The 25801-nt window shown below is 41.6% G+C and overlaps 1 protein-coding gene across 7 annotated transcripts in view; it reads right to left on the reverse strand.

Annotated features, from left to right (window-relative positions):
* The window catches only part of plxnb2b (plexin b2b), a 117619-nt gene that overhangs the window by 18069 nt on the left and 73749 nt on the right, over positions 1–25801 (reverse strand). For all 7 annotated transcript variants that reach the window (XM_076089416.1, XM_076089418.1, XM_076089417.1 and 4 more), the window contains 19 exons: positions 19783–20903; positions 18762–18950; positions 18513–18638; positions 17014–17114; positions 15796–15922; positions 15127–15286; positions 13655–13766; positions 13038–13149; positions 12571–12672; positions 11453–11548; positions 10846–10933; positions 10315–10499; positions 9103–9251; positions 7240–7351; positions 6377–6513; positions 5747–5929; positions 4305–4398; positions 1824–2021; positions 164–343 (listed from right to left, as the gene is read on the reverse strand). In XM_076089416.1, the coding sequence (XP_075945531.1) occupies positions 164–343; positions 1824–2021; positions 4305–4398; positions 5747–5929; positions 6377–6513; positions 7240–7351; positions 9103–9251; positions 10315–10499; positions 10846–10933; positions 11453–11548; positions 12571–12672; positions 13038–13149; positions 13655–13766; positions 15127–15286; positions 15796–15922; positions 17014–17114; positions 18513–18638; positions 18762–18950; positions 19783–20901 (3570 nt within the window). In that variant the 5' untranslated portion in view covers positions 20902–20903. The remainder of the gene's footprint in view (positions 1–163; positions 344–1823; positions 2022–4304; positions 4399–5746; positions 5930–6376; positions 6514–7239; positions 7352–9102; positions 9252–10314; positions 10500–10845; positions 10934–11452; positions 11549–12570; positions 12673–13037; positions 13150–13654; positions 13767–15126; positions 15287–15795; positions 15923–17013; positions 17115–18512; positions 18639–18761; positions 18951–19782; positions 20904–25801) is intronic.

A 25801-nucleotide genomic window follows, 5' to 3' on the forward strand; every position in this document is an offset into this window, starting at 1 on the left:
TTCTGCTTTATGTACATATCTACATTTTCCTGATTATAGTTACATATTTTTAATAGTAATGGAGTATTTTGACAGTGTGGTATTGGTCATTTTTACTGAAGTAAAGGATCTAGGACATATTTCCTCCACCACTGTGTGTCTGCCTGACTTTTGTTGTTCTGACCGTTAAGTCCAGCAGCTCGGGCCGAGTGTCTCTGCGGTGCCGTCTGGAGCGAGCGCTGGGCGTGCTGGAAGGTGGGTCCAGAAACAACTTGTCATCCTGAAGTGTGTTGACCAGACAGGTAACGTCACCCACATACGCTTGAGCCTCTTTGGCCGTCATAGCTTTGGAGAATCCCCGACCCTGCAGGGGTAAGATCGACTGTAATGCTTAAAGTGCCTTGACAGAACTACATGGAAGAGAAATTAATTACTGCATTTATACACCATCAAGTAGACCCATCATATGAGTATTAAAAATATTTTCATTAGTAATGGATGGAAAGTTTATTACAGCTCGTCACTGTTCCACTATGCGTGCCGAAAGTAATTAGAAAGATTACGATTCTATTCATTGTAAGCACATTTTTAAGTCATTTCTTAGTTAAGACACTGTAGGCACAGCTCCAGTCAATCCCACAGTTCTGGCATTGCAATATACACTTTGAGATTTTGCAGCACACTTTTGTATCTACAGACATGCTTTCAATTATTCTAATGCAGTCTGCAATATGAGAAAGGTGAAATTAGCTTTAAGTAAACCAGCATCTGAGTAATTGAAAAGGCCTTTTGCAAATGCCTTAATTGCCTAATTTACTGCAGTACTTACAATGTCTGCACAAAGCAATCACCTTGGACTTCCACTTTGGAGTTTGTGATGGACATTTTTCTATATTTTCTATATAGATTTTACAGATTTAATGACTCGTGAAACATATACATAGATGTATCTGTAAATAAGATAGCGTGTAAAAAAGATATAAACCTTGAACCTTGAACCTTTCCCTGCTCACCCTGTCTGGGTTCTTTTACCGGGTCGCTGTACATTATCCTTTACTGCGCTCTACTGGCGTAGGGTGTAGACCCTTTTACAGCCGACGTCATGATTACGTCACCATGTTAGCTGGAGGCAAAACAAAGTGAGGCAAATGCGACTCACCTCACAGTAGTGGGATGAGAGTGAGAGATGAGAGAAATTTTGCTAATAGGCTAAACTACTACAGAGATGAAGAGATGGTCCGCTGTTGGACTTGTTTTCTGTAACCTGTAAAGCATAGTGGAATTAGCAGGCTAACTAGCCAACGGCTGGCCACTTGGCTAGCTCGCTAAGTCCTTCATGCTTTCATGAAAAGCTGTGATTGAAAAGTTTTTCAGAAATCTGTGTTTTTTTCATGGTAATCCTCCCATGACCCATGGGATTTACTTTACCAATCTAGAGTTGGGGAAAAACAGTTTCAGAGAAAAAGATATTTGCATTAAGAATATTACAATATTAGGTATTTTTATCGTTTAAAAGGGTTAGAATAAATAAATGCAACTACTAATGTACATTTGCCTCAGTTCACTTGACTTCCCAAAGAATAACCCCACTGTGCTAAAATGTTAAATGTAATGCTATTTGCATAACTTTTCTATGCAATGAAGACCATCCATAACATAAGCAGCTAAAGAGCGAAAATGTGGTGCAGCAACTGCAATTCAGCATCTTTTCCATTTTTATCCTCAAGTCAGATAATAACACCATTTATCTTAATTCCTTCACACGAAGAGGCATATTTCTCAGAAACACTGCTGTCATACTACAACCGCAGCATTAAAAAGGGACCCGAGCAGCCTGCACTCACAGTCACGATGATGATGCTGGCCTCCGTGATGACCTTCTTGGTCAGCTCGTTGAAGCTGGGGTCAGGGTGGTAGTCGAAGGGCTTTAGTACCTTCTCCAAGTTGTCAAGCTGGATGTAGGTTTTAAAGGGCTGGTTCAGGGAGCTGTTTACTGTTGGAGACCGAAACTGGATGACCGTGTCGTTCTTCTCGTGGGCTTTCTGAATGTTTCAGAAGGTGAGTAAAACATAACTGGACATTAACAATGATGCAAAGTTTTATGTTTTAAGTAAGAAAAAAAATATAGCAGTATTCAACATAGAAAATATGGTGAGAGAGAGAAAAGCAAACAGTGGGTGTTTTTCAACAAGGCAGGGAATTAATGCTTTTGTTGTGTGAGGGAAGAGTGTTTCAGGGGTGTAGGGGGAAAAAGTCTGATTTAGTAAAATTGGTACGGTAAAAGTATGTGTCTCTTTTCAATCATTCTACTAAAATCCCAATCTGCCATCGTAGAATAGCAGCCTCTGATGAATCACAACTCACACTGAGTCACTCCTCTGGCTTTGTTCATTCACTGGACCGATGGCGATATTTCTGTCGCTCTCTGATTGTTTCGATGCAGGGCTGACAAAACTGTGTGTGACAGCCAAACCCGACAGTCTTACACACAGTTACGTTTTTCAAAGGACAAGGCAAAAGGCGTAGGCTACATCAGATAATGCTTTAAAAAGTCACGCAGACCTACTCTAAAGTTTGAGACTGGTTGTACTGGTTGAATATGTTTTCCTCATTTAGCTCAAAAGTGAATTTGTCCTATTTTAGGGGGATTTATTTGCATAAATGGAATATAACATTCATAACTATGTTCTCTTTAGTGTATAATCACCTGAAACTAAGAACTGTTGTGTTTTCGTTAGCTTAGAATGAGCCTTTTATATCTACATAGGGAGCGGGTCCTCTTCACGGAGTCCGAAGTGGTGCGCCGCCATGTTTCTACGATAGCCAAGAACGGACAAACCAAACACTGGCTCTAGAGAGCACTTTTGTGTTTTTACGTTACATAAAGGCCACCATAGTTCTCCAATATGCTTGGAAAGGGAGGGGTGAGCGGAGAGGTATTCAGTTTAATGCAATCTGCAACCTCGCCACTAGATGTCACTAAATCCTCCACACTGCTCCTTTAAAGTGTTAACTCACAGTAGCTCTGTGAACTGACTGTCTCTTCTGACCATACAATATGTTGCTCTGTGGTAAAGTTAATAGTTCAACATTTCGGGAAATGGCGGATAAGTATGAAGCTACAGCCAGCAGCCAGTGAGTTAAGAATGGAAACAGGTATAAAAGCTAGCCAGGCTCTATCCATAAACCAAAGCATTGAATAAATTACCATTTTGACTTGATGATAGAACTGAATGAAAAATCAGAGGATCATAAAAGTTATTACAAAAACCACAAATCTGAACCTCATGGTAGAGGAAAAGTCAGGGGTCAAAATGTCTTCATACGAACTACTTTAGGTGGTGCTACGCATTTTAACTTAGTGATATTTAAATCTACATCTAGCAATAATTTCTAAATCATTTTTGCAACTAGGCTAAGTTTGAAGTCACGAGCAGCTGGTGCAACCAGCTCTAGAGGTCTCTGTTTACAATTACAAACAAGAAATGCAGGGTCTTTACAGCCAAAAAAACAACCTAATTTCTTTGAGCCGCTGACCTGACCTACAATGTAATCAACATGTTTTCGCCACAAGCCAGCAGCCAAAAATATTTGGGTCTAGTTCAGTGGATAGACTTAAACCAAGAGAGGCTTATGAAGTTGACCAGCCAAGGCCTTTGAGATAACACTTTACATTCGCTGCTAGTTTGTGGCAGCCAGGAGTCTTTTCAAATCTCTCCTGTCCCCCGGGTAGCAGGGCACCAGGGAAAAAAAACTTGAATGCCAGTATTAAATTTAGCCCTTTAAATGAAATGAACAAAATTGCTACTGCTTAACACTGGCCAGTAAACTGGAGGGCAGGCGGCGGCACGCTGTGTGCAACTCCTTCAAGTTCCCGGGCAGAGTCAATCCACCTGATTGAGCTGGACGAGGAACATAGTCGTATCTTGCTGAGGGTGAAACAGTAGCGCCGCTATCTGCAATCTTACAGGTTTTAAGGATTTATAGCCTAAGAAGTGAGATGACGTAATACTGGCTTATGGACTCTCTCTGATCAGTGGAAGCATGGAGGAGTGCAGATGTGTGTTTGTTGACGTGTGTGCATGCTTGACAGAGTTTGAATAAATCACCACAGAAGTCGTGGGCTCATGAGATGTGTGGAGATCGATGGACAGTGCTGCTACTGTGAGGGGGGGGCAGAAATTTTCTGAGACAAAGAATCGTAGGACTGAGAGTTAAGAGAAAGTGTGAAGTGAGCAAAGAAATGATGACGTTTAGAGGAGGGTAATCAACGTGGGGAGACGCTGATTAATAAAGGGAGTAGAAAACAGAAATGGAAGACACACCTCAAAGGCTATTGAATCGTCTCCTTGGACCTTCAGGACTGCAGTCTGGATTAGGTTAAAGCCAGAGCCGGTCACCACAATGTTCCTTCCTCCACTAAAAACACACACAGACACACAGATGTAGAAAACACAGTAAAACACATAAATGAGATCTAAAAACAGATATCCCCAGCCAGCCACATAAAGACAAGCTCATAGAGAGAGTTGCGGGAAGACAGACACACTTCTTAAATTGCGCCTGGGGTCATTTTTCACCGAAGATAAAAACAAATTAGTTTAGCCTGCAAGCCGCATATATCTGTTGCCTGTTGTTCCAGGCTGCGTGCCTAATCACACGCACTAGTGCTTTCAATTGCTCAGAAAAAAGCAAGGTAACCGTCTAATGCATCCATTTTCAGAGATCATCAAGCAGTTTGGTACAACATCAAAGACTAGCATTTTGTATCCCCTTCAGCGAATCAGAAGTAAGTATGGGAAACATTCTGCACACATACACAAACAACAGGTATACTCTAGTCTAGGAGGACAAATCATGCTTAAAAAAAACCTAAAAGGTTTTTGGCATTAATAACCTTTACCAAGGTTTCAGACGGAGCTTGCGTGGCAGAGAGCAAGGCAGGTACCATTCCAAGTGTTCAATTTTCCATAACAGTACTTTTCTATACAACCTTGTCATCAATGTCAACAAAGGCGCCTTTGCTCTTCTGTTTTGGCTTCTCAACTTTAAATACAAATGCAAAGTGGGAGGTATTTAAAGGAGAATTAATTTGCTTCCGTCCACCCGGATGTTATTGTGCTATTTTTAACAACTAATCATTATTAAATTGGATCTGTATCTGCAGACTCGGGTAAGAATTACATCAATAACGACAAGGAGAGCGAGCCTCCTACAGCTTTCCAAACAAAGCAGGCGAGCATGTATTTGTTTCAATTTTCATGACAATCCACCCAATGGTCGGTGAGACACTCAAACCGCCAAATAACAACCTTAAGGTGGCGCTAGAGGAAAAGTCAAGGGATCATCACAGTTAATGGCATTCATTTCCTTAGCTCCATGGATATCTGTACCATATTTAATCCATCCAATAGCTGTTGAGATATTTCAGTCTGGACCAAATCGGTGGACCGACCAACATTGCCATCCTTAGAACCTAAAAACTTCAATCTAACAGAAATCATTTTAAATACTCGTGTTTGAGCACATCGGAAAGTAAAAAAAGAAACCGGACCCTGTGGATGTTGTAGCAGACTTCCCAAACCTCTACAAAGAAGGTGAAGGTATAAAATGACGAGGACAAAACTTGAAAATAACACACGCCAAATATCACTATATCCCTTGAAATTTCATTCAACACTATATGTTTCCGGGTAAAATGAAATATCAATATTACAAACACTTTGAATCGAGGTGAAACGCTTGCAGGCTGCTACTTTATACTGACCAGACAAAGCTTTCTTTGGGGTGATGGTCCAGCACGATGGGATTTTCCAAGAAGTGGAAGGCTCTTGGGATGGTTGTTGTGGTACTCTTTCCATACTTCACCGTGACGGTGAGAGAGTCAGAGGGCACCTTATCTGTTCGGTATTCTCCTGTCCTGCAGGTGATCTCTGCTCCGAAGTGCAACCTGCAAAGACAAGGACACAACACTAACTGGCTGCAGGAGTCAGGGTCGCACAAGGTCACTGTGCAGTGGAAGCCAACATGGCAGCAGTCTGACAGCTTGTTAATTCCCGGCTTTGCTGCTCCTCTGGCTCGTTATTTTCCCGTTACTTCTGCCTAAAATGTCACCGCGGACTTGGTTTGACAGAACACCGTTGGTCACAACAGCGAAGGCAAATGGTAGAAGTAAAATAAATCATGCTTATGACACCAAAGTTACGGTCAATTCCATTTTGGCTTCAGAAATGTAAAAAAGAAAATCAATTTATGGGCTTCAAAGTGTGCATACTGTAGAATTTGCATAGAATACAACGTCTGAATAACAAGTAGCACTTATCAATTTACCAGACTGAATTGAAAGAGAATTGAGCTTTGGCATGAATGACAATTATCGAGGAAAAGAAGCCCTTACACAGTGCAGTCCACCCCTCCGACGGTAACCTGGACATCCTCCTTACTGCCAGTGTCCAGAGAATGTCCAGAAATGGTAATGACGGTGCCCCCAACTTTCGGACCTCTAGAGGGTTTCACCTCCTCTGGAATCGGGTCCTGGTGAGGGAGGAGACGGGATGCGAGGTCACAAGACACAGCATGAATACATACTCATCTTTCCCCTGCAAGGATTTACATGCACACACAAGGTCCAACCCACAGGCTCGCTCACACACTCAACAACAACACGCACACACAATGCTTTGGCATAAACTTACACACATTTCCTCTCAACCTCCTTGATCTCCAGCTCTCTATTAGAAACATTCACACACACACACACACACACACACACACACACAAACTCATACAAGCACCACATCTGCCTCAATTTGCTGAGCAAACAGTTAGGAGGAGCACTCCCCTGTGGTGGAAGCTTTAGCGGAGCCAGAGATATGAAAAGCCAGTTTAATACTTTAACAGGCTACAGCGTAGCTATTTGAGAGAAAAGGGGGGCCTACTGCACAGCATCTGGTTAAAGAGGAATGCACGCACATTGTGGCTTTTTATACAGTGCATTACCATTGTACTGTGACAGTATCTCGACGGTGCATTTACCAAAACATTAGGATGTACATTCTACATAAATGACATGCCCTTGGTATGTTCTGATAAGGAACTCTCATCAGTTAGGAAATGGAAACATAATAGAGGCAATAAAATAACACAATCAGCTGAAAGCTTTTGGATGAGTTTATTTTCTGGGTCCAAAGTTTTACGCCTCCATATTGAAAGTGCAGCTGAGGAGAGAGAGAGAGTGAGTGTGTAGTAGTAAGTATTTACCCTGTAGGTGAAGTAGATGGAAGAGGTTCCTCTCTTTCCTCCCTTCACCTCCACCTCCACCTGGCCCCAGTTAACATTGATGGGGTCAACAGGGCCGATCTCACACACCACGCTGGACAGGACAACAACAAAAAATACTTTAGAGTAGGGCTGCAAGTAACAATCATTTTAATTATCAATTCATCTTCTGATTATTTTCTTGATTAATTTACAGAGAATCATTACATGTTTCTGTTTTTGTCCATTGACTAAGCGATTAACTGACTCGTTTTAACTCCATGTAAGACCTGTATTCCTGATTAATGTTCCTGTAATGTACTTCCACAAAAAAAAACTCTTGTCTCTACTACTTACTTACGGCTGCTCTATTGAAAACAAACAGATAGCCTCATGCAATCGTTGTCCAAATTTACCATCTAAATCAGCATCTGAATATTGTCGACATTGGCAGACAAATGAGTACTGTCTTGTTTTCGTTAATTGGAGGAAGTGGTGAAAATAACTCGGGTAATTGAAAAAAAAAAGAATAAAAAAAAAAAAAAGGAAGTACAAACAATTTCATCTGACGACTAAGCGGATATGAAGGCATTATGTTTTTTAATGCCAGATTGGCTGCTTCTAGCATGTTAGAAATATAGTCCTTTGGGAATTATAGCACACTGCAGAGTCTAGGAAAAGTGTGATAAACCAAACACGTCCACTAGGAATATGTGTTGCTGATGAAACCGGTCAGCATAAAATGGCAAGCATCATTCGGGCTAACAGGTGGGCCACTAGTAGACAATTAACAGCTACGACAGTGATGTGTGAAGGAATGAAATATGGAAAAGCTGTCAAATCTTAAAGCAAGTGAGCGCCAACATGCTGTAGACCATGGAGGACAACAAGATGAAGTCTACAGCGGGCATGTGAGCTCCAGTAGTGGATGATTTAAGGGTGAAAAACATTCCATCTGGTCTCATAAATCCTGGTTTATGCCTCATCATGCAGATGGCGGGGCAAGAATTTGTCATAAACGTGGATCCATCCTGCCAGGTGTCAACAGTTCTGGCTAGAGGCTGCGGGGTGACGATGTGGATGCTTTATTTTTTCATATACCATTTGAATAAAGTGAACGCTGCTGTGACTGAAGTGCATTTGCGAGACTTGAAGTTTATTCCAATGTTTTTTTGGGAGGAACAGAGTGTCTGCAGCATGAAGAGGCCACCAACAAGCTGTGGCAAATATGTGATGCAGTGCTTTGGTGAATTCATAACTCAAAGAATGACAGTATTTAAAAACTGACATTCAGCAGTATTCCCCAGAGGAGGAAGTACATTTACTCAAGTACAATTTTTTAGGTCTTTTCTGATACTTTATACTACTGCAATTCATTTCAGAGGAAAATATTGTACTTTTTATAACATTACTTTATTACTTAAAAAAACATGTACAATTCATTGCTAATGATTAAACTAGGGCTTATAAAACTTTTTTGGCTCGTGACTCTTCATGAAAGAGCAGTGTCTAGTTTACTGTCACCTTTCAGATGTCTATGAGTTATTAGAAGTTCCACTAAAGAGACAAACCCCCCAAAAAATTAAATAACTGGTTTAGGCCCAAAGAGGTGAAAGTATCCAACTCTTCGAAACTAGTGCTTTTGTTGTTTGTACTTTTACTCAAAAAAAGGATCAGACTATTTCTTCCACCACTGCCATTCAGATCATTACACTGGCATAGTGAGCTAATTGAAACATGCACCCTAGTTACCTTCCTTTTTGCAAACCTGCCAAACACAGTTTGACCAACAGCGAACAATAGGGAGAAAGTGGGTGTGCTGCTACTGCTCGTAAATTTGCATAAATACATGAAAGTGAGTATTACCTCGTGGAAACAGAGTACTTCTCCTTCTGATGGATACAGGGCACCCCAACCACACTGATGCTTATAATGTCTTCCTTGTGGATGCCGAGGTTGGAGCCCCGGATGGTGATGGAGATCCCTCCACGCAGGGGGCCGAAAAGAGGGATGATCTGGGTGGGGAGATACAGTGGTGGGGGGCGTGTTTTTAAAAAGAAGGGATTTGAAATGGATTTCAACAGATTAGTTGCGCAATAAGAATGTACAGGAGATTTACACAGTCTCTTTAAGTCCGCTGAATGGTTTAAGTGTTTAATATTCAAGACCATGGTTGAGAATTACATCCATACGGTATGAGCCTAGTTTGCATATATGTGTATGTATTAGAGCCCAACTGATGCTGGATTTTGGATGCTGATACGAAAGAAACTTGAGGATAATGTTCACCATTTTAGTGTTAGCATGCTAACATTCACTAAGTAGCACAAAACACAAAGAACAGCTAAGGCTGATAGGGGGCAGATATTTGCTCATAAACTAAAGTATTGGACATATTGAAATTACAATGGGACATGATGATGGTGCTGGATGAAAAAAATCAGGGCATCGCCAAAGTTATTACAATTCATCTTGAGGGGGACATGAATGTGTGTACAAAATGTTGTAGCAATCCATCCAATAGTAGACAGGACATGGCACTAAAGGAAGTCAGGGGATCAATAAAGCACGAAGGATTCATCCTCTGGGGACGATGAATGTCTTGAATGAATTTCAGGGCAATCCATCCAATAGTTGTTGAGATATTTCAGTCTGGACCAACGTAATGGAGCGACCAACATAACCGATAATATACATAAAAATGCCTCAAAACATCTAGCCAACACACACACACACACACACTGTGATATCTTTATGCATCGGTCAGGCTGTTGTATGTATGGCCATAACCTCTGTCACAATGACATCAACGATTTTTGTCAATGACAATGTGATGCCAACAATTAAGTAATCAAAGAAAGAATTGATCCAATCATGACGTGCTGCAGATCAGCTCAACACGCCCTCAAGGAGAAGCAACTCCGTCGAGAGAAAGTGGAGAGGCCAATTAGATGGTCCAATCAATAATCCAATCACCAAAGCTGCTGCTTTTTCACTGCCAGTCACAAGCCTTTCATGCACGTACTGTCTCCAGTTCAAAAGTCAACATGAAGAGATGACGACATCGTAACTACTCACATTGGTGATCTGGGGGTCGGGACACTCGGTGTTGTAAGGATCCTCAGACCGTTGTTGGTCAGGATTGCACAGCTCGTTGTACACACACGCCCTCTGCTTGGCGCACCACACACACCTGTACTTTGGATCTGCATTCTTACAGAGACTACAGTCCTCCCTCCCTATGGAGCAATTATACAGGGTGACTATAGGAGAAGTAGAGAGGAGAAAAACTATTAGCACAGTTTGTCTTATACCAATTTTCTCATACTTAAAGGTCTCGCTTTTCATGAATAATTAGCAAGATGTTTATATTTGCATCTTCTTAAAACTTTTAAGTTACATGACAAGGTAACTGTGCAGTCATTTGCATTTGAATCCTTCATATTCTGTCAAAAAATGTTTGGTGATACAGTCATTACCAAATAAGTTTCTAATTATTTTTAATTAAAGATTAAAAGCAGTTTCTCAGATCTAATGGCGGCCCCACACTGGGACCAGCGGCATTAAAAATACTGTAAGCCCTCCATGATAAAATGTGAGCGAGTGTACCGTTCAGCGTGCTGTCCATCTTCTTGCCCGACTCTTTGTCCTTCACGTAGAAGAGAACATTGGTCTCCGGTGACTTGTCGTAAGAAAACTAAGAAATTGGAAGAAAATGAATTATTAATACAGAATCCAGTGATTAATGGCACTTAAGCTCTTCTCGGCAAACAGTGTGGGCTGCCGCTCCCTCATGCCAAGGCAAGAAAAGAAAGGAAGGGAAAAAAAATTACACCCGGTCTGGCAGATTTTCAGCTGAAGAAATCAATGTTGGGAAAGAACATAGCTGGGGGCTAGGTACTGTTTGAGCCTCCAAATCACAGAATTCACAATGTGGAGAGGCAGTTAAAATAACTCCAGTGAGGAGAGTCTGTCCATTAGAGGGAGCTAGAGAATATCTAAGTGACTGCTAAAGGGTGATTTGATTTATAACCCTGAAAAACAAAGTCAGTTCATAGATAGTTTGGATCTAAACTGTTAAAATGTAAAATCAGGTGAAGGACAAATTCGCCTCGCATTCGCATCCCAGCAAAGGAACAAAATCAGCAGTTCATTGTGAATACAGAGATACAGTTGAGGGCTGAGCGTCAAGCAACTAGAAAACAGTGGTACTCACATTGAAGCCGCTGAAGACATACAACGGCCCGTTGTCAATATTGACCTCCTCTTCCGTGTTTCTCATCAGTGCAGTGCCGATCGTGACAACACGACCCTGGAGAACAATACAACATTTAAAAAAAACATGGCGGATTAATATATGTAGATCCTATTTGATAATTAATGTTCTCTAATGCTCCTCATTTTTTCCACTGCTGAGCAAGAAATCTAAAAGACTGTTGTACTATAGACTCTTCCAGCCCTTGGCTGACATGGCATGATTGGCTCCTTTCCTTTCCTGTTCGCAACTGTATCAAAGTTTTCTGTAAGAGAACACTACACACAGAAGGTGTTAACAAGGAGTTACTAGTTATCAATTTGTTCGTGAAAACCGGCCCATCCTACTGTTGCTTTTAGTTTTTGCTGTACATACACACTTGTTTGATTAAAGTTAAATACTTTTATAAAATGGGTAGCTCAAATCAAGCAATCTGATTGCTTAGAATTCATGATACAATACCCACATAGCTGCTAGAACCGCTACAAAAATAATCTGATGCGGGTCTTGACACGAGAAAGATGAAGTGTCTCTCTCAAAAGCCATTGGCAACCAAAACTCAAGGCCGGGAGAAAGTGGAATAACATCCTCTCCAAGCAACACATCCACACAAATAAAGGGCGAGCCGAGTACGAGCAGCTATCAAAGTCATCCTACCGACGGTGGACAGTTTCTCAGTGGCTGCAAAATAGATGGCAACATTCAAATAATGTAAATGAAGAGCCAAATAATAAAATCAATATAATGCTAGCCTGTGATGAAAAGATAAATATTCTAGCTGCTAGTGTGCGTTCCATATCAACCACCTTTATCTATCAATAAAAAAACATTTAAATTGGACTGTATGTATAACTTTCGTACAGCCATATTTGATGAGCGTTTTATAGAAGCAATAGCTCACTTCTGCCCAAGACATATTGTGATCATATCGCAGCTAAGGGGAGTTGTATTCTTCTTAGTCATGCACTGGTTAAAAATTGCGATCAATCCGGCTCACGGCGGGCCTAAGGCCATACTGAATAAATATTTAGAAGAGACAGTTATTTCTCCAGACAATGTTAAATTCTGTGTCTCTTTACCTGGTTGAGGTTCAAATTTATCCCCTCGAAGCCGATAGGAGTCTTGTAGCCCACAGGGATCAGCACAGGATCTGGATTCTCAAACTGAGGACACTTCGCTCCCTGAGAAGGCATCAAAACAAATCAGATACTCACACTTTTAATAATTTACATTTTAAATATGCGAACCACTTAACGGACACCCTCGTCTGCGGTTACAGATAAGTGTATCGCTGAAACATCTGCTCACTTATAAATTGATATCCTCCACCCTACAGTATTTGTCATGCAAGATGGTGCCAGCTGATACTGGGATTTGAGTTCTTTTTTTATTAGTTTTCAGGGGAAATTTGGATCGCTCATGCGTCCCCTCACGTGTGGTGATTAGATGAGTCTTTTAAAACTTCTGTTGCACTTTTTCCACACATACTATCAGAGATGAAGCTTCTTGACATGCCATTGATGTGTTAACACTTGAGAAGACTCACCTGACGGTGCTTGATGATGTTCTGACCCATCAGACTGTCGTCCATGTCGCTGCAGGTGTGGGCGTATGTGTCCCACTGGCAGCCCCACGAACTGGCCACGCATGACATGCACCTGAGGACACACACACAAAAATAGACCAAAGATGAGAAAATGCTTTCGAGGGCATTTAATTAGGCAGTCACACACACACAAACAAAATCTTAAAGCATGCAAACTCATCAAGGAGCGTTCGGCAAAGAAATCCATGTTGCTGACAACAAAATGGATCTCTGCAACTTCACATAAGCAAAGCTCGTTCATCACACATTCCTTGGCATGAAAGAAATGAAGAAAAAAATAAAGAGGTGGAAAAAAAATGGCGAGATCGACTTTCATTTTTTGATTAATGAAAAGGAAACTGAAGCAATTTCCTCGGCTTGATAATAAAAGGAGAGAAAATGCAAGAGGTGCATTCAAAATTACCATGCATCACAATTTACAAACACAGCCTTGATCTCTCATCTGTTCATGCACGGTGATACATTTACATCAAGGTTGTCAGTTGATGCTGTGTTCAGTGTCACTGTGTACTTTCTGTGAGTGACAGAGCAGAACTGATAGATTGAGAGTGACTCACGGTGTGTTTTCGGATTTCCTAAATGTGGCAGCACAGTTATAGAACTTGAACTCCCGCGTAGCCAGCTCCACAGTCTCGTTAACAAAAATCCTGACGGCCACGGCCACAAAGTCTGAGGACGCAGCAGAGAGAGGGTTAAAATGTGCTTCACTAGCTTTTGGTGGGATATGAGTTTTACACATTTATGAATGGGATGGTGTCATCGGGAATAATTCTGACTATGCAAGACTTAAATTGTTCATGGCAAGACAAAACAACGCAGGAAGGACGACATATTCTGACACACAACACATGATCTTCAAATCATTTTTGACAGAGCATGGCCTCAACTTCCTTTATACCAATTATGTATTAATGCATTCATCTAACCAGACTTGGAGTCTACAGCCATGCTCGTGGCTATGTAAAGCTGTACTTGTGCACACAGGAGCACTTTGAGCTAAATGCTCCCGTCGCCAAGCTTACACGCTCACAATGACAATGCTAACAAATGCCAACGTTAATACATTTGCTAATTAGTAAAACACAAAGTACAGCCTAGGCTGATGGGAATGTCATTAGTTTTTTAAAAAGGTAACGCCTGCACACTTACTCCGTGCCACAAATGAATGACTAGGTTTCCTAATTGGATCTTCATCAGTTGAGAATGTTTAAAAAATAGAAACTACACCCGTATTCATACATCCCACACACACCAACCGGCAAATAAGCTCTACGATGGCAGGTGTGGTTTATCCAAAAAACAGGATGATAAAACATCCACAAATTACAATTCAACGAAGTACATAGAAAGAGTACACAAAAAAAACAGTAATACTAAAGCCATACTTATCACAAGTATGTTATTTCTAAACATTAGATCGTATTCATCACCACATATATCATGAACTTCATCACCTCTGTTCAAAAATATTGCATAAATTGGAGGGAAACAACGAAAGAAGAAATCTTGAATTGGGTCGAAACACCAATCTAAAAAAAGTGATCGTTCTCGATAATTAGTCATATTAACAGTCTTTTATAAACCTTCGTGGCATGAAATAAGTGTGCAGTTGTTACCTTTTTTCCTTACTGACTTTGTTTTTCTGATAGCCTTGAACCTTTCCTGATGTGCGTATATGTAATCTTCTTTAATGTAATTAGTTTTACAATTCATCCCGTGAGGGACATGGATGTGTGTTTCAAGCATAAACTAAAATAATAAAGCCCATAAAAACAGACTTTGGAAATGAATACACCTCTATAAGACAAGGCCACAAGATTCGCTAATAACTTACCTTAGTTCAGTGGTGGTGGTTTAGTGGTGCAAATTCCAGATAAATACACAATTAATTAAATTACCAAAACCAGCTGACATGCTGTAAACCTGGGGCGTTTAGAGTCTGGGGACCCTGAGGCTGTTTGCCTGCTTTGCCCATTGGCGATACAACCTTGGTTATAATGGATAACAACAGACATTTGTCTGGACATACCTTGGTCCTCAGGTGTATGTGGTATAAGCGAAGGGCTGGGTAGATCGCAGGAGACCTGACCAGAGTCAGACATGGTGCCTTCACTCTCGACCGACTTAAAGGTGCACAGCAAACGGTCAGAATGCCCAATCACAGGAAGGGAGGGGATGTTGATCTTCACCTGAACACAAAATAATATACAAAGGATTTGGAAGTGGCTGAAACTGAGTTGTTCACAGAAAGGATTGTTGCCTATCACCTGTTTGGCTGAGTAATATCACTTCAATTTAAATTAATTTCGCTGCTCGGTGTATGATTCTGATCACTGTTTCCTTTTAAAGCCCGGAGATTGATTGGTTGCCGTTTGTGGCTATACAAGAGTGAGTCAGAAAGGGAGGGACAAAGTGCAAACTTGAGAGACAAAGTGCACAGGAGAGGCTCTCCATCTTCAGACTGTGAGCACAATCAACCAGGTCGGTTATAATAAGCCAGTTTTGAGTTGTCTGGATGGATCGATAGTGAGGCAGGAAGACCTAGAGCCCAGGGTCTCTGATTCACCCTGGAAACAGTTTATTTCTCAGGCTGTGCATGTTCGTGTGACGTGCATGTGAGAGCGATCTGCAGAGCGAGAGAGACAGAAAGAGAAGCAGAGAACAAAGAGAGTGAGTGAGAGGAGAAGCGGCGCAGTACCTTCTGAGTCTTTTTACAAGAAAGGTTCGGGGGATAGAAGGAGACGATCTTGACACACTGCTGCCTGGGGCTCCACAGCCAGCCATTCTTCTCCTCCGCCCGTCGGCACTCAGACCTCCTGGTACACCTTCAGACGAAGGATGAACAACTCCCATCAGCCTCTGCTCCACAACCCCTCGACGCTTTTACAGTACAAGGTCTCAACAAACAAAGCCTATGGACTCCAACAGATTTTCAATGTGCTTCTGTCAATAACAACCTCATGCCCAAGTGACTTCAAGCTGCGTCCGTGCAGATTTCTAAGATTAAGTTTTATATAGCTAGAAAAAACACTATATGCCCTCATAGTTATCTGGATTTGTGAAATAACATTTGACAATGTACAGTATGATTTGATAATAGTATATTGCACAGGAGACGAAAAAAAAAAATCAATACGTAATCTTGAATAACAAAAAAACCCTCTTTTGTCATTATCAACTGGGTATAACACAATTCAAAATAAAATGTAACACAGACGGAGATGATGTCAATAATTTGCAAACAAACAGGAGCACACCATATAATAAATCAATGTTCATTAAATAGTTTTCAAGAAGTAGAAGTGAAGAGAGAAAAGCAAACTTATTATTATTTTCATTATCTATTTATCGAATCATTATTCCTTCATCAATTAATCATCTCGTCGATGAAACATCTGAAAACAGAGAAACATGGCCGGCACAGTGTCCTAGAGCTCAAGTTGTTGTCATCAAATGTCTCGCTTTATCTGACTCACCATCGACTGATCAATAAATCTGCTAAACGCTGCAGCTTTAAAGCTTAGCAAAGAGCGTGCATTGTTTCTGAATAAGAGTATCAACAACTTCCAGAGGGAGACAACTGTTTTTCTGATATTTTTCTCTTTCCTGCTCCCATCTCTGTAAAATACATGATACATACCGCCCCTTCTACCCTCGAGACCGTGATAAATATAGGCCGATGAGAGTAAATTGCACAGACTGCCTTCGCTGCATGAGGCTGACAAACAGCTTTAATTCCTCACGGCTGCACGGACAACAGGAGATGGAATATAAACACAGAGGGGTACTAAAAGTGTCTGCAATAAAACACAGAACAAATACCCTGCTGTGTTCTACAGATGGAATTGCATGTGTGGGTGTTCGTGTCGGTCTGTCGCTGTGTGCATGCATTTTTAAGTCTGCGTGTGATCCTCACCTGCCCTCCAGGACACACCAGCCACAGTAAGGGTCCCTCAGTTCCACACATGATTGGCAGTCCTTCTTTTGGAGGCACGTCTGCACCGGCACCTTGGTGATCTGGAGCATAGCAACATGAAACATGATCAAACAATGCACCTTAGGGGAGACACTGCTCAAAATACGGGGCATTTAAAATACGGCTCGAAACGATCCTTAGTTTGTTGCAGGTGTGCAGAGTGGAAGTAAAACACGTCCTGTCAAAGCACCGAGACTTCCTGTCTGCTCCCCATGTTCAATTACTGAAACAATTGCCTCTCCCTACATGCCAAATGTGCATTGTACCCAGTGGTGGAAAGCATCTAAGTTCATTTACTTTACATGTATCTGATAGGAGAGCAGATAGGCCAGGTGTGCAGGCAGGATTTGAACTTTAATATAATATAATCTAGCCTCCTTTCAGAGCTCTGAATCACATCTCCCGAGTTGTTTACCGATTCAAACAGACTGAAAGAAGGGAAAATGAAATTGCTACTCAGTCTTATTATCAGGTTACATATAGTGCAATCATCTAATAAAATATGAGACGGTGTTATAGATTAAAGTAACCAACAGTATTAGGTTTGTAGACTTGGCTCCACATCAACCACCTACAACATCAAACTGCTGCTTACACATTAGTGCATCCGTAATTAAATTCCAGTATTGTAACATACATAACAATATCACATTCTGAAAGGGACAATTCTTTTTGAGTACTCTTACTTTTGATTCCTAAAGACATTTGCTGATAATACTTTCAATTTTACATTTTGGTATTTCTACTTCACTGAAAAAGTACTTCTTGCGCCACTGATTTAACCCCAGTGCCCCCAATGCCCAGACATGGACTATACACAGACTATTTGGCGACACATTTTAGCACTTTTTATTTAAACTTGTTTTCATCTGCCCAAGAGAACAACGCCATCCGCGATCAATTAACTAGTCGGCAATCTCCTCTCGCTGTATCTCTCCCTTATCCGTTTGTTCTTCTATCGCAAGAAGGGTCTACTGTCAATCGCACATGCTCTGCAATAGAATCTAATTGTGTGGGAAACACAGCACCCTGTAGCATATATATCAGATTTATAGTCAAAAACATATTGGTCATATCATGAATATATATAATGTATTTATTTTTGTAAATTATTTATTTACTTATTTATTAATTCAAGAACCTATATTACTTATTTTCAGTTAAAGCCAGATAGACAGTGTGTGTACAATATTGATGAAATAGATGCGCTTCAATTTGAATCAATACAGCTGTCGTACTGGTGTTCAACTCTTTACACATTTAACTGCGGCTCAAAGCATCTTTTTCAAGTCTACTTTGCTCAGTTTTACATGACTGCATTGATTGTGTCTTGGGGTCGCAACGCTGCTAAATCACGGGGTAACCTACATGCCTGAACGCCTCCTGCGTAGACAAGTGTTATATATGATTGTGTTACAAAAGGGCCCTGACATACACACCTTCTTCTCTGTGGTAATGTAGAGGTGGCTTTGACTGCGATCAAAGAAAAGGTTCTTGTTGACCTTCTCTCCCATGGGGTCAGCAGGAGCCTGACTGTACATGTGTCCCGTCTCGGTCAGGTGTACCTGGATAGAAAACAAAAGGTAACACTGTCAGACATAAAGTCCCTTATCCTGCTTCCCTCAGGTAAGACTAAATGTTTAAAGGGAGGAAAACAATAAGCTGAGCAGAGAAGAGCACAATTCCACCTTGAAAACATCCCCCTGGGTGTTCCCCAAGAAGGCGATGGTGTGATCATTCTCCACAGCAACGGCCACAGCAGACAGCAAGCCCGACTTGGCCCAAACCGCAACTGCCTTTAAGGCAAATCCCGGATTGCTGGCCAGAGGGGAAGGCAGATAGTCTCCACCACACTTGACGTTTTCCAAAGTATCTTTCTATAAAAGAAAAGGAAAAACAAAAAGGATGATGAGACACTGTGAACGCTTTAATCCAAAGAATATGAGAGGAAATCTCCTGCGCTGTAGGTGCATTTTCAATAAGTTTTGTTTAATTAAGAATTTATTTGAATAAAAAAAATTTTAAAAGCTTGTTTTATGAGGTGATTCCTCTCATTTGCAAGTTTGTGGTAACACAAAAAAAAAAGATTAATATATGCAAATATATGTTCTGTGTTGCACTACAAGAGACTTCATTGATGGGATATCCCCACATGATGGACAGTGCCCTGCTTCATTTAAGGTTGACTGAAAACACTATTGATGTTGCAGCCATTTCTGTTAGAGACACACCTATTTGAGTTCTGAGATCTGTTCTGGTCATATAGACTTAAAATGAGGGTTTTAGACCATATTAGATATTACAATCTCATTTTTATTAGAAACTACATTTGCTTTGTATTTACATTGTCATCTTTAGTAGGTTTGTGAAAAATCAGAAAATAAAAGTTTTGATGTGAACTATGAAAGATGATGGTGATTTGCCCACAGCTACTATATGGTAATATTCTGGATGAGTTGAGGGAATTGAGAAAAGAGACATGGAAGAAGGGAAGATGTGTGAGACAGAAGAAAAGCTTTAAAGAGAACAATAAAAAAAAAAAGGATCTGCAGAACAAAGTAAACACTGAGACATTAAAGTAAACAGTGACGCGTCCATGCATTATTAATAACACGAAGGGGATTCTTCAAAACCTATCACAGTCACATCTGTTATTCCAAACACCTTCTTTAAAACTTTCATCAGCTGACACACAAAAGAAGCACTTACCGAAATTGTTGATGTGCAGTCAGTTTTTGATGAGTAGGGGATTCCCACAGCAGGTAAATCGCCAATTTTCCCCGAGTCGCTGTAGCAGGCGCTGATGATGTCCACCAGGCGCTCATTGATGGAGTTGAGTGGGTACATGCAGAGAGCCGATTCGTTGACGTCGTCATCGGGACTCGCCACCATGAACAGAACTTTGCTCCATGAGACGACCTTCCCATACATACCTAATTCAGTCATGGCCCGTGCCAGCTCTTTTCCCGGTGAAGCCACATACGCAGCTTGAACTTTGTTGTATCTGTTATTTTGGCCGCAGTTTAACTGGAGCTCTGTGTGGGAGTAGTAATGGTCGTCATTTTCGCAAAGACGAGACACAAAGGTGACGTTTTTATTATCCGAACCATCAAGTGTCCGCGAAAAGAGGAAATAAACAAAACCATCCTCTTTGAAGGCATGGCGGAAGTCATGCAGGTACTTGGGAACAAATGGCGTCGTCTGCACCGTAGATGCCTCGATGATGCTCTCGAACACGACCCAATCACGGAAGTCCTGAAGGATTCGTGTGCTGATGAGTTTTGCAGTGTCCAGGCTTCCGAAGCCCTTCCCAACAAGAAACACACTGAAGGTGTGACCTTCTTTTGAGTAGTTGGACATGACGCCCACCACGTTCACGTTATCCTCTATGCTAGTCACGTAAGTCCTCTCTCCTTTAATGTCACTGTAATACAGCTGCTGTTCCACATTGGTCAGGTTGTGGAGGGAGCAGATGCCTCTGTAGCGGCTGCCACAGACGATGAGTGAACCGTTGGTGGGATGGACCAGCAGAAGCTTGTTAAGGTTGGGCATGGGCTTGGTGTCCTGGCAGGCAGAGGCAGGAGGCGTACAGGTCCGGGCGTCATTTTTGGGGCCCGTCTCGGCACGAGCCTGCCGCTGGAGGGACGGCCCCAGCTGGTAGATGGCGTTGACCGCCCCCAGGTAGATTCGACCGGTCTGGGGGTCCTGGACCACATTGTTGATGGAGGTTTCGGAGGTGAATAGGATGGGGATGGTGCTGCTCTCCTCCTGGGCTTGTGAGACTGGCTGGCAGAAGAGAAAGAGGAGGAGGGAGACCCAGCTTGCCATCTCTAGAGAGAAAAGAAAGAGAGAGGTGTTCCATTATTAATGCAGTTAAATACACTCGTAAATGCACATTAACCATCGAAAACTGCAGTGCAGAGTAGGCATGCGGTTAACATACAACACTTAACACACACTCAGACATGCAAAGTAATGGTCATGTGGACCAGTCAGATGTCCCACTCACGAGGGTTTAAAGGAATCGTTTTGGTAAATACGGTTATTCGTTTTCTTGCAGTTATGTGACAAATTGGAGTCAGAAGACCTAAACTTGGAGCCTTTTGACTAAAATCTCAGACAAATTTCCTTTAACTTGTCGAAATAAAAACAAAACTATTTACATGTAATTTGGATTTTCTGAACCTTCAAGAGTCTGCGCTACTGTATGCTCCAGCTAACAGTGTGCAGCTATTTATGTGTGACTCAACCTACTGCTCCAGTTCTGAAGGTGTGTTAATTTGGATTTAATTGACTTAGTATCAGAAATGATCGCTGTTGAAGAAATACAACTGCTCTGTGTGAGGGTAAAGAAAGATTAAAGCAGAGAGCTATCTCAAGCCATAACACAATAAAAGCCTATTTAAAAACCCTGGATCTGTTCCAACTTCATTTGCACTTCCTTTTTTTTTTTCTTCTTTTTTTTTTCGTCAACACCTCTCAGCACTATGTGCTCAGGAAGTACACTGTTTTGTCTCAGGAAACATGATCACACCATATCCCTGTAAAATACAGACAGCAGCATGTACCGACTAACAGCAGGTGCCTGAGGAGTCCTTCGCTCACTGCTGTTTGCCCAGGCTGTGGTAAATATGGAACTGCAGGTGGCTTTGACGCAGCTATTGCCCACACAGCGAATGTGTGTTTGCATGTGCTTTCCAGCTCGAATGGTATCCTCCTTCCTATTACACCTGGCCAGTCAAGTCCAAAGGGCACATTTGTAAAACTGAAAACCCACACTTCAAAGAGTTCGAGCGCCAAAGTTGTGTTTCATTATGTTAACCTGCCTTCCCTCTTCGGACTAAGTGGGGAGACCACTGATTAGACCTTTACCCAGAGGGGAACCTGTTAATTTCACTGGCAACGCCCATCAGCTTTTAAGTGCAGACAACTCGATTTGATGATTTTATATTTCTTCCTATTTACTACCTTAGTCCTTCTCCCCCCCACAACCAATTTAACTGCTTTAATGTATTGTGCCCTTTTCAATTCATTGCCTTAAATATTTCAATTAAAATTGAAATGGTGCAATAAAATCTGTGCTCATTCAGGACACAAATGTGTGTTCGATTTTACAGCTTCAATCATGAAGAAGGGCTGGTTAGGGTCTTGTCTGCTCCTCTTAGTCAAATCTTGACAACACTACAGGGGTGGACAAAATAAGAGGAATACCATGTGAACAACAGTTTAAGCTCTGAGGCAACAAACTTCAATTACAAAGATGGATCCGCTGGCTAAGTTGAATGACAATTAAAAACATGTGTCAGCTTTAAGAGGCTCCATAATAACTCACTTTTATGTTTGAGCTTTCAGGGAAGCGTCACAAAAACTGCATGAACTGCAAAACGCTCTCGCAGCCGGAAAATGTTGACAACATAAACAGACGCAGTGAAGCTGGGTGGTGGGAAATGGCAAAATGTTCACAGAAAGTCAGAAGAAATTGCCTTTAAAATGATCATAGACTTAAATAAACAACTCTGTGAGGCAATTTCTGAGTAATAAAGTTTTCTCTGTAAAAGTGAGCCTCACAAAGCCGTACTTAGGGCGTATTTAGGGCAGGGCTGCCTTTGTGCAATAACGTGCGAGACGTTTGAGCTAGAATGCGAGTGGCTTTCTACTGAAGGTAGAAGGTCAAAAATCACAGAAAAAATCTTTTAAGCCACAATAAAGTCAGCGCTTGAATGCACCGCTTGTGATAACTGACATCTGTAATTTCTGGGCTCGGTACTTCAAATGTGTTCTGAGGGTGTGAAATTTAAGGTGTCAGTAACACATACCCACATTTATTGCCTTCCACAACCCCTTCCACAATTATACTTTTTACATTTTAATTGTTGTCTTTTTTTCTACCTCTCTCTGTTGTCTCATTTACATTTTCATGGATTACTGTCTCTGAAAAGTGCTACCGTATAAAAACGCAGGTCTTATCATAATTTGTGGTCATTTTATAACATTTCTACGTCACAACCGTAGTTAACGCCACCAGCCGAGATGCGTTTTCTCATTTTGACAGCCTGTTGATGGTTAAACCGTTTTGACTAGACAGGTTCAGGTAGTCTGACATGCCACATGACCTTTAATGTGCATTTTGTTTCTTCTTTTTGTGGAAACACCTGGCAGGAAAATCTAGTGTTTTGTAACTTCATCAGCAGCTCCTGTACATATAAATTAAACCTATTGTACTTCTGTGCATCTACAAAATGTCTGTAATTAAACAACAGCTGTTTTCTTAATTCTACAGAGTTTCTTTCTGTTTGTACACAACAAGGAAGACCATACTGTCTAAATATTGGCTGTGATTGTAAATAAAGACGGTAATTGAAGCATGACTGCCTGTCTGAATGTACCTCCATTGTGCACCATCTGCCAAAAACTGTAATATCCATATTGCTATCAATTTTACTCGGCCATGATACAGACCGCACAGAGAGTCCACAAATAGTGAATTTTTTCTATGAGAAAAAAAAAAAAAAGACTTGATTCCTTTGACTTCCAATCAAACATGCTCTGACAAAGCAACTTTCTCAGTTTGTAATGTACAATGCAAGGACAATGTCTCGGGGCGCTCATTTAGGTTTCAAAAAACTCCAGTTCCACTTACATCCATGACTTCAAAGAGTCCTTTTCCTACTCGTGCAAATCCTTTAGCCAGCCAAAAAAAAAAAAATCCCTCAGATGCTTCATTGTGGGTCAGTGCAAACGAAATTCTTAACATATTTCAAAGGAGCCCGTTCTCTCCGAGGATGTCTCCTCCTGTCGCTCTATCACTTTTCATCCTTTTTTCATGGGCTTAATCCTGAACGCTGGAATTAAAGAGGCTTCAAAGAGCTGAGGAGAGGCAGACGTCTGGTGGGGGTGACACAGGTGGAATGAGGCCCATTTCTCCACAGACCAGCCCACCTCTCTTTTCTCAACATGTCTCTAAGCTGCTGTGAGAGAACATGGCAAGTAGGCATACCGTCCAACACGTGGCCATTCTGAATAAATAAAAAGATGCTAAAATTAGAGGCCGCGTGCTGCATCAGCCTGCAGCTAATGAAGCCTCCAATGGCTTGGGATAAATAATAATGAAACGCATCTTGTGCTAATGATGCTGGCACATCTGAAAAATGTGATCCTGTACAAGACACAATTGATCAATTAAATCTGTCCGGCTTTTAGAAATCTCAACTAATTATTTTTAGTTGAATTTCATTTTCCACTTTAGAGGTACAGGAAAATCATAAATCATTCAACTGAACCGATTACACTGAATCCTCATCGTCGCTGACCAAATCACTAGTTGTAGAGGTGGAGCTCTCCTCACTGGTGACTATAAGCGTTGTTACGGAATGTACGCTACCTCCTCATTAAAAGCTCTTTAAAAGACTGTTGAAAGACAGTTGGTGGACTGTGTCAACACCAATGACAACAATAAGTCCAGCAGCCAGTTTCACAAAGATAGACTACGTTCAATATGTGACAAAGTCTAATATGTTGTATTTTTAGAGATATATCTGTAATAGTTTGACAACAAACAAGAAAAACTGGATAAACAGTGGTTTATTTTGGCCTAGATCTGTGAACTGAACCCGCTGAAGAACATTATAAATAGAGACGCGATTAGATTCGGCAACGTGCTTGGTAATTTCCACCCACAGTTTATTTCTATTGTTGAAGGGCAAATAAACGTTAGGGAGAAAAAAAACTGCAGAGGTTGTGCATGAGCAGTCATGAAAATAGCACCTGAAGGTGTGTCTCTTTGTTGGCTTGCTGGTCATTACATACACACACACACACACGCGCACACACTCATTTCATGACAACTTTAGAGCCATCCTCCCTCGACAAGTTAGGATACGTCTGGACAGGAAAAGAAGCTCTCAGCAGAGGAAAATGAAAGATAATTGAAAAATGGCAGGTGTGCACACAGACACACACATATTCGTAGGCTTAGGGATACATGTGCATGCACCGATACGTGCACCGGCACAGCTTGAAGTGCTGACAAGGTAATCCCACTCCGACCACACAGAGACACTCTTCTCTTCAAACATCCACGCTGTGTTTCTTTGACACAGGGGCACTAAAGCCCAGCATGGCAGTCCACATGCCTCTCGGCCAATTCTCTCGCCACACAACCCCCCCCCCCCCCACCCCCCTTTTTCTAGGACAACACACACCAGGAGGAAGTCTACGAGTATGCCTGAGCAAAGGAGCAAGAGATCAGGGAGGAGAGAGGGGGAAACAAGAATGTTTGTGTGTGCGTGTGTGTGTGCGTAATGATTAAATCACAAACACTTGCGCAACTGCTGACCTGGCAAGTCTTGAACCAGCAGGAGTACCCCACTCACTCATTAAAACGGATACGGAAAGGAAACTGATATAATAAATAACAAACAGACACCCTACCCCGAAAAACATAATAAGATATCACCCCATACTGCGATCACTCATATTCAGCACTTTCTTTATCGGAGAGCTGGCTTTGACAGATGCCAGGGTCTGACATTGATGTGCGGGGGGGGGGGGGTCTTCACATTGAAGCCGCTTTCAGTGTTACATGCTGATAAAAGTGAACCGCTATTAAATTACTTGCATGTCCCCAGAGGCCCTTGGGGCTGGGCGGAGAAGGGAGGGGGGGGGGGGGGGAGGTGAGCGAGGGGTTAATGCTCTAAAGTGAATCGCACCATGTGTCTCGCAGTGTGTA

This window comes from Anarhichas minor, unplaced genomic scaffold (genome assembly GCF_050575085.1).
Source record: "Anarhichas minor isolate MPS153535 unplaced genomic scaffold, ASM5057508v1 ptg000011l, whole genome shotgun sequence".
Lineage (NCBI taxonomy): Eukaryota > Metazoa > Chordata > Actinopteri > Perciformes > Anarhichadidae > Anarhichas > Anarhichas minor.